Source organism: Electrona antarctica (assembly GCF_951216825.1).
Source record: "Electrona antarctica genome assembly, chromosome: 15".
Classification (NCBI taxonomy): Eukaryota; Metazoa; Chordata; class Actinopteri; order Myctophiformes; family Myctophidae; genus Electrona; species Electrona antarctica.
Window position 1 is genome coordinate 3152962 of NC_136796.1, and position 10000 is coordinate 3162961.

General features: G+C 47.1%; 1 protein-coding gene across 1 annotated transcript in view; it reads right to left on the reverse strand.

The window, feature by feature from the left end:
* elmo1 (engulfment and cell motility 1 (ced-12 homolog, C. elegans)) overlaps positions 1–10000 on the reverse strand; it is a gene marked incomplete at its 3' end in the record, with an annotated part of 191011 nt that overhangs the window by 134531 nt on the left and 46480 nt on the right. Inside the window, exons 11-12 of the mRNA XM_079522966.1 lie at positions 3221–3331; positions 2471–2579 (exon numbers count right to left, since the gene is read on the reverse strand). Of these exons, the coding sequence (XP_079379092.1) occupies positions 2471–2579; positions 3221–3331 (220 nt within the window). The remainder of the gene's footprint in view (positions 1–2470; positions 2580–3220; positions 3332–10000) is intronic.

The window sequence follows — 10000 nt, forward strand, 5'->3', positions numbered from 1 at the left end:
GGTCAATGTTCTCTCTGCGGTGCTGCTGTGTAAGCACAGCTGGTCAATGTTCTCTCTGCGGTGCTGTTGAGACCTATGTTTCTCATTGGCTGTACTGACAACCTATCGTCCTGATTGGCTGCCTCGTCTCTAGGCAACCACACACTTTTTTCCCTCTAGCCGACCTCTCAGCCATGGGATATAATGCAGCAGCTGGTAAATAATTGATGTCATCAATTCTTGTTTACTTACTGTAAGTAAATATTGGCACCAAAGTAAAATTACTCATTATCCAGAATGTCCCAGTGAGGACAATTCCTCTTTTAGGATCAGAAACGGAACAACGAGGGGGCGAGGAGAGAGATAGAGTGAGAGAGTGAGAGAGTGAGAGTGTGTGTGAGAGAGAGAGAGAGAGAGAGAGAGAGAGAGAGAGAGAGAGAGAGAGAGAGAGAGAGAGAGAGAGAGAGAGAGAGAGAGATTGACCTTAAAACTGTATTGTTGCAAGGAGTTTCGACTAGTTGCATTGGCTCGGTTTGGGCTTTGAATGAAAATAAATAAACAACTACACTAATAAAAAAAGACCATTGCTACGTCAGTGTCAAATATTACCTAAGAAACAGGCAAACATTTAAAAAATAGCCGATCTACATGGCCTATCTACAAGCTCACAACGCCTTGCAGGTGTTGAGAGCTTGTAGTCGGGCTATTGTCGTTGCTTCTCATCTCCGCCGCACGCTGCCGCTGTATGACTAAATATAGGACAGTTAAGCTTTTATAGTTAAGCTTTTATAGCCGTTTCACCCTTGAATACCTCTATGACTGACGAAGATGATGCAACTCCACACGCACACACGCACATACGCACGAGCGCACGCGCACACACACACGCACCTCATTAGTATATTTCATGCTCTTATAGTTAAAAGGTCAGCCACAGTCGAGAGCGTCATTCTTTTCCCATTTACCCATCAGCCATTCACGCACGCACGCACGCACGCACGCACGCACGCACGCACGCACGCACGCACGCACGCACGCACGCACGCACGCACGCACGCACGCGAGAACAGCCAAACCTACCCAAAAAGGAGGTGGTGCCTCCAGAGACCAAAACAAAGGGGAAATAAATATTTGTTTCCTCCTACTGCATGGGTTCCAAGATTGTAATAAACTAAACTAAACTACAATTGAAGTCTAAACTGGAATGCTGTGATGCTAAAAACTTGTTGACAACGAAGACATTTAACCCATTTTATAGGACTGAGGCCAATTCTAAAAACTCCTTCTAAATCCTGACCTAAGTTTTCTGAAAAACTTCAAATATTTTTATAGCAGCATCATATTTTTGTCATTTTTTAATACTGTACATATACGGTACAGAACCCCAAAAAGGGGTTAAAAACACCAAAAGGGGTTCCCGTCCTGAATGGTAAATGTAAAACGGTTCTATGATAATGTTCTGTGATCGCTGATAGCCCAAGCTGTGTACAGGCATGCGTTTTGATCACGGTCCATTTAACCACCGCAGTCATTTGCATGGAGGCGGAGCAACGGAAAGGTCACATGATGCATGGAGGCGGAGCAACGGAAAGGTCACATGATGCATGGAGGCGGAGCAACAGAAAGGTCACATGATGCATGGAGGCGGGGGAACAGCGTTCAAAACAGGTCACACCTTATGACGCACGCTCGATGAGTAATGCCATACCTCCGGACATGGGCTACAAAAGTGTGCGTGCATGTGTGCTCTTTCTCACACGCACGCACGCACGCACGCGCGCGCACGCACACGCGCACGCACGCACGCACGCACGCACGCACGCACGCACGTGTGAGAAAGAGTTATTTCTGGCTAAAGAGCAGGCCCTGTGTCCTTGCTCCCGTTCACACATCATCAGATGCCACTGCAGAGTCAGCAGGGCAGGGTCCCTCCTGGCCCTGTCCCGCACGCGCACACACGCACACGCACACACACACACACACACACCCCCCCCCCACACCCCGGCTCGTACGAGTCATGGTGACATTGGGTGGTAACAGTGAGGCAGGCAGTGGCTCTTTTTCTGCCAGAAAACCACTAGCAGCTAAACATACAAAGTCTACTTCCTCCTCCTTATTCGCCACAAAACAGCGTCAAAAGTAGCAGATCCAGCGATCTTCCCCTCTACTGTCTCTCCACGTGTTGGAAAGAGAGAGAGTGTGTGTGTGTGTGTGCGTGTGCGTGTGCGTGTGCGTGTGCGTGTGCGTGCGCGTGCGTGCGTGCGTGTGTGTGTGTGTATGTAGACTTACGCAGCTCTCCCACTCCCACAAAACAGCGTCAAAAGTAGCAGATCCAGCGATCTTCCCCTCTACTGTCTCTCCACGTGTTGGAAAGAGAGAGAGTGTGTGTGTGTGTGTGTGTGTGTGTGTGTGTGTGTGTGTGTGTGTGTGTGTGTGTGTGTGTGCGTGTGTGTGTGTGTGTGTGTGTATGTATGTGCGTGCGTAGACTTACGCAGCTCTCCCACTCTGAGGATCTCACAGAGCATCTTGGTCAGCTCGATGCTGCTGCGGCCGAACGGACACTCGTGTTTGTCCTCTCTGCTGCTGTTCTCCAGCACGATCTGAAACACACGCACATTATGATATGAACAGGTTCCTATACCACTGGTTCTACACACCAGACGACAAGGCACTGGGTGGTGATGTTATCCCACATTATGTTATAATTTAGCTATTGAAAAATAGCAGATCTACAAGCTCATAGCGCGCCTGCTATTTTTGAAAAATTGTGAAAATATTTATTTCAGAAAACTGGAGGATTTAGAAGATTTTTTTTAAATTTTGAGGTCAGGCCTAAACGGGTTAAACAAAATCACACTCTTGTGAAGTGAGGGGTGCTCTTATCATCATACCTCAGATTCCAGTGGTACAAACACACAAAGCTGGGCATAGGAGGGGCTAGTGCCCCTCATAAATATGTTCTGGCAATTCAGGTCAGGTCTGGTGACTATGGTGGAATCTCAGTTCAGGTCAGGTCTGGTGACTATGGTGGAATCTATCAGGTCAGGTCTGGTGACTATGGTGGAATCTCAGTCAAAAAGAATGCTCACACCAGCTGATTGGCCATCAGTGTTGTTTCTGTGGTAACTTGAGACCGACACCCCTTGTGTGTGTGTTCGCGTGCGTGTGTGTGTGTGTCCGCGTGCGTGCGTGTGTGTGTGTGTGTGTGTGTGTGTGTGTGTTCGCGTGCGTGCGTGCTCACCCTGATGTATGCGTCCTGGTGCTGCTGCTGCAGACTGAAGTAATGCATGTTGTCCAGAGCCAGCATGCCTGGAGGGATCTGAGTGAAGTCCAGCGCTGGGTTCACGTGGTTCTGAGAGACACACGCACACACACGCGCACACACACACACACACACACACACACACACACACACACACACACACACACACACACACACACACACACACACACACACACACACACACACACACACACACACACACACACACACACACACACACACACACACACACACACACACACACACACACACACAGGGATGAATTAACACGCTCCAATCAGAAGACTCCTACAGAGACTGCGCTCGTGCATGTGTGCACGCGTGTGTGTGCACACACACTTTGTGCCACACTGTGAGCTTGTGCATCTGCTATTTTTGAACAAAGTCTCCAAAATGTTTGGAAACTGCAGGCACATCTCGGGGGTCCTTGTCATAAAAAAAGGTTTGAGAACTAGTTATTTTAGTTATTTAAGTCAGTGGTTCCAAAACTTTTTTCATGTCAAGGACCCCCCAAATCGACACTAATTGGCCCCGCGGACCCCCATTTGAAAATATATGCCAGGGACCCCCATGAGAGAAGATTTTGACGGCTTTAGCAGTGATTCTCAACCCGTTTAATTTCAAGGACACCCAGTTTGACCTGCATTAGTCTACTCTACGGACCCCCCATTTAATGGCATTTCTATCTCATTTAATGGCATTTCTATCTCACAGGAGCGCATGCGTGAGCGTCCGTGCTGTCAGTGAGAAGCTCTGTCACATAGTGACTTTTAAACGCTATTTTAACAGCTTTATACTCAGTGTTTTAAATCCAAAACCTGGATATTAGCCCAGTGATCGACACTCTCCATACCACAACGGGATCTCGGTAATCGGAACTTTTTATCACACGTTTCTGACAACTCTCTGCTAGCTTGCGGTGGCTCGTCTTTAGCCATGGTGCCTGTCTAGCAGATCTGTCTATGCTATGCGATCTCAGTGATCGACACTTTTGATCACATTCTTTTGGACTGATCTCTGTTAGCTGGCGGTGGCTCGTCTTTAGCCATGGTGCCAGCCTAGCAGAGTTCGATGTAGCTGACATCTAGCCTGGTAGATAACTTTGCTACGGGTTCTACAATGGCTCCAACAATGACGGAAATAGACTCAGTGAAGACGGAGCTCCACTCCATCACAAACCTTCTCAATGAACTTCTCCAGCGGCAGTCACAGCTCCAGGACCGTTTGGCCACCATGGAACTCCCGGGTGTTGGCGCTCCGGGTGCCGGTGATGTCCCGCTGGTGCTCGGCGAGGCTGCCCCTGTGGAGCCCCCGGTTGGTGGTGCTCAGAGTGGCGGTGCTTCGCAGCCGTCTCTCGGAGCGACGCCCTCCTGGGTTTCGGTGGTCAAAGGAGCACATCGGAGACATTCTATGCCATTCTTCAGCCCATTTGCTTCTGGAGATCGGGACCTGGTCGATGGATTCCAATGCTCCAACTCCTTCTCATCGCTGCAGGACCTGGCGGACATGCCAAATGGTGGATGTCCACGGCGCACGGATCCGAGATCTCTTCCGAAAAAGCGCCGCGGCCACAACTCCGACTCTTCCTCCGACTCCTCCGCCTTCGGCTCCGTAACTCTCGCCTCCACCCCAAGACAGGCTCGTCCTGTGGGCAAGCGGCGGCGCCGAGGGTCGCCCAGTGTAGCCAAAACAGCTAAAGCTACCACTCTCGTTTCCCACATTCCGACCACCGCTGATAGTAGTGAAACCGTGGAAATGACCCCTGCCCCCGGTGAAGCGACAACGCCCCCTGCCCTGATGAGGCCAGCTGTGTCCTTCGCCCCCCACCCCCCCTCCCCCTCCCCCACTCAAGTAGCACAACGAGTTGGGAACAGCTCCGGTCTAGTGTCAGTGACAATGCCCACTGTCCCATCGAGGCAAGCCCCGTCTGCCCCCCCCCACCTCCCCCCCAAGCTGTCAGTATACAGTGACGAGAACAGCCCCAGCCAGCCTGGACTGATGGTTCTGGGCGACAGCATTGTGCGTTTTCTAAGGCTGCCCTGCGCCATTACATACTGTCTCAGTGGTGGCAGGGTTCAGAACTTTATTGAACTCATTCCTACTCTCACTAACCTTCATCCCTCTGTCCACACTATTATTATACATGCATCCACAAATGACGTCATGACTAGAGAATCAGCTAAACTTCAAGCCAGCTTTGAGACACTGTGTGTCAAAATTGAGAGCCTGAAAGTGAAATGTGTTCTGTCTGGCCCCATTCCATCTCTCTCCAAAGGCAGTGAGCATTTTAGTCGTCTGTTCAATCTTAACCAATGGCTGCAAAACTTCTGCCTAGCAGCAGGCTACACCTTTATTGATAATTTTGATGATTTCTTCTTAAAGTATGACCTCTTCAAAAGGGATGGTCTCCATCCTAATTTGAAAGGCACAAGACAGTTACTTTCCAATTTCATCCATTGCATTGCCTTTAATGTCAATGTTAACACTCTTTGACACATTGAACATGCTGTATATCACCCTATCACCTCTGCCTCCACTCACTTCCATATTCCTGTACTTATCAGTAAGAGGCCCTGCGTGCTGGTTCATCCTCTATCTACAGTAAATTTCACTAACCTAGTCAGACCTGCAATTCATCACAATCAATCCCCCCCCACTACTCCAGCCACCACCCCAATTTTAATGTCTCTTTTAAATGTCAGGGCTTTGAAGGAGAAATCATTTTTATGTCAAGATTTTATTATGTCCAATAACCTGGACTTTTTCTTTATTACAGAGACGTGGTTGAAGGAAGGCCACGTGGCCCCTCTTACGGAGACCCTGCCCCCTGGCTTTGCTTATTTTAATGAGCCTAGAGTAACCTCCCGTGGTGGTGGTCTTGCCGTTATTTTTAGAGACAATTTTAAGTGCTCCCGAATATCTTTTGGTAGTTTTTCCTCATTTGAAAGTCTTAGCTTTTTAGTAAACTGCAAGACACCCTCCCTCCTAGTCGTTTTAATCTATAGGCCCCCGAAAAGCACCGGTTTTCTAGATGAGTTCTCTGACCTCTTATCACTCATTATGCCAAAATATGACAGACTCCTTCTGGTTGGTGACATAAATTTATATGTCTGCTGTCCCTCCAAATCTGTGCAAGCAGCTGATTTTATCACACTTTATGAATCATTTAATTTGGTTCAATCTGTTACTGGTCCCACTCACTTGAAGGGCCACACACTTGATTTGATACTCTCATTTGGTTTCTCTGTAAATACTGTAATTATCACAGATTTCCCTCCATCTGACCACAAATCTGTGTCCTTTCAAACCCTGCTTCCTTATCCTGCTCCCAAGCCCCTTTTATCGTCCCGCTCTCGTGTTTTTAATGCAAACTCTGCCGCCCGTTTTAAAAATGCCTTCCTAGCTGCTCCGCCCTACATCGCTGCTCAGCCTCAACCCTCTGTGAATGAGCTAGTAGACCATTTTAACAGTAATTGCATACACATTTTGGACAAAATAGCACCTTTTAAAATTAGACATCAAAAACCAATCACCTTGCGTTGGTTGAATGATCACACAAATGAAATGAAAAGACAGTGTCGTAGAGCTGAACGGAGATGGAGAAAGGATAGGCTAGCCACATCCCACAATATGCTTAAAGAAGCCATGGCTGATTATCAGACCGCAGTCAAAGAGGCAAGAAATGATTATTTTTCACGTGTAATTAGTACACAAGTTAATAACCCCCGGGTACTTTTTCAGACCATCAACTCAGCAATCAACCCCCCCCCCAGTCAACCCCTTGAAGCATCACCAGAAAGGTGTGAAGAGTTTCTCACCCATTTTTCAAATAAGATCTTAACCATCAGACAACAGATTATCCCTGAGTCCAGAGCACTAGGGGAATGCCCCGCCCCCCTCCCTGCTATGCTCACTCATTTTGAACCAGTCTCCCCGTCAACCTTGGAAGAAATTATATCTCACATGAAATCCTCCACCTGCACTCTGGATTCCATCCCAACCAGATTTTTTAAAGAGATTTTACATGTTTTAGGACCCAACATTTTAACCATCGCTAATTGCTCTTTATCCACTGGTATTTTCCCCTCTAGTTTTAAGGCTGCTCTTGTAAAACCCCTCCTGAAGAAGCCAACACTAGACCCCTCTGTTTTAGATCATTTTAGACCAATTTCTAATCTTTCTTTTTTATCCAAAATTTTAGAAAAAATAGTTTCAAATCAGCTTATTTCATTTATGAATTTTAATAATATTTTTGAGGACTTTCAATCTGGGTTCCGTGCCGGTCACAGCACGGAAACAACGCTTTTAAAGGTCACAAATGACCTTCTACGTGCTGCCGATTCCGGGGATTGTTCGATTTTAATACTTTTAGATCTTAGCTCGGCGTTTGACACTGTGGATTACTCCATTTTAATTGACCGTTTGTCAGAGTGGGTGGGGATCAGAGGCACAGCCCTTAACTGGCTGCGCTCCTACCTCTCTGATAGGAGCTTTTCAGTGGCAATTGGGGATGCAAAATCCTCCCAGATCCCCCTGACCTCCGGTGTTCCTCAAGGTTCAATCCTAGGCCCATTATTATTTTCTATTTATATGCTCCCACTTGGCCATATTATAAGGAAACATAAAATAAACTTTCACTGTTATGCAGATGATTCTCAGCTCTACATCCCCCTCAAACCTGGCAGCACAGATATATCCCTAATCCTAGCTTGTTTATCAGACATCAAGTGTTGGATGTCCCAGAACTTCCTCCAGCTAAATGACTCTAAATCAGAAATCCTCCTCTTTGGCCCCCCACATTCCATCCCCGCTTTCCAGTCACAGCTTGGCAATCTGTCCAATAACATAACAAATGCAGCCCGTAATCTAGGCGTGATGTTCGACTCCAGTCTCTCATTTAATCAGCAAGTCACTAAGGTTGTCCAATCCTGTTTCTTCCAACTCCGTAATATAGCAAAAATAAAATCATTCATCTCATTCCCTGACCTTGAGAAGGTAATCCATGCTTTCATCACAACACGCTTAGATTATTGCAACTCACTATATTCCGGACTCAATAAAAAAACTATCTCCCGTCTTCAAATGGTCCAGAACTCAGCAGCCAGATTACTAACCAATTCCAGAAGGCGTGACCACATTACCCCTGTCCTCGCCTCCCTCCACTGGCTGCCTGTTCATTTTAGGATTGATTTTAAAATTTTAATTACCACTTTTAAGGCACTAAATGGCTTGGCCCCCATCTACATACAAGATTTGCTGGAGCCCCATAGGCCAACACGTAGCCTTAGATCGGCAAGCAAGGCGCTCCTGGTAGTTCCAGCTACCCAGCGTGTCACCATGGGTGACCGGGCTTTCTCGGCCCGTGCACCTAAACTGTGGAATGCCCTACCAGAGGCCCTAAGACAAATCACCCTATTGAGCTCTTTTAAATCACAGCTAAAAACCCACCTGTTCACGATGGCTTTTACTTAAATTATTGATTGTTTTATTTTGTGTTCACCTGTATTAATATTGCTTATTGTTGTTGTTTTATTCTACTACTGTATTTTAACCTGTATTGGAAAGCACTTTGTAACATTGTTTTAAAAAGTGCTTTATAAATAAAGTTTATTATTATTATTATCTCTGGGACCCCAAATTTATATTGTAAATCAATGTTAATTTAACTCTTAACTTCCATTTGTACACTCACAGAGTTACAGACCCAGAAGGGTCCACTTGGTTCCAAACTATAATTTAGCTGGGGACCCCCTGGAACTCCCTCAAGGACCCCTGGGGGACGCCGGACCCCACTTTGAGAACCACTGATTTAAGTAATTTAAGTTAGTCTGGTGTGAAAGGCGGCCTATGGATTTGGGGATGGGGATGGGGGTGGTGGCGTGGCGTGGGGATGAGGGTGGTGGCGTGGCGTGGGGATGAGGGTGGTGGCGTGGCGTGGGGATGAGGGTGGTGGCGTGGCGTGTGTCCGTGCTGGTGGGCCCAGAATCAGCTCTCAGACAGACAGACAGACAGGGGGTCTTATCGGTGCCTGGCACACGGCAGCGAGAGACTTACCCGCTGCCTTAAGCGGGCAGCGCACTTCAAAAGGAAGGAGAAAAAAATGCACATTTCTGGTTTGCCGTGCCAAAAAAAATCCAAAGAGACCTTTGATCCAAAGAGACCTTTGCGGACTAAAATCGTGTTCGTGTACTCGATGCGGTTTTCCGCGTTTTTGAGCGCTTGAATGTCACATGTGGTTTAGCCACATTAACCCTGGCCTCTGTATGTAGGCCAACTCTTCAGCAAAGAACATTTCAAAACCGTTAGCCCCATAGTATACTCATAGCATCGTCGCCTAAGTCATTTGAAGGTTTTTCAGGAGAGAAGAAATTACAAATTGACTTAAAAAATACTTATTCAAAAAGTGCCACGGTCAACAAACACATTTTTCCTAAGTCATGTTTATCTGCCTTCATATCTGCCGGTTCACACAGGGAGATGCAAAGATACAGTCTACCATTCATGGTCAATGGAAGCCAGCGACATAACGATGCAAAGACGCAATGATGCATGTAGCATCTCCAAATGATACTCCCATACGTCTTTGCGTTGTTGCGTCGGCCCGTGTGAACCCAGACCATAACTCTATACTCCTAACACTGCTGGTCCATCCTGCATGATTGCCTACGTTCTCAGAATGATTGTTGCATTCAAAATCATTTCTGCCTAGGCTATGTCAGCAAGTTAGCCTCGCAGCTT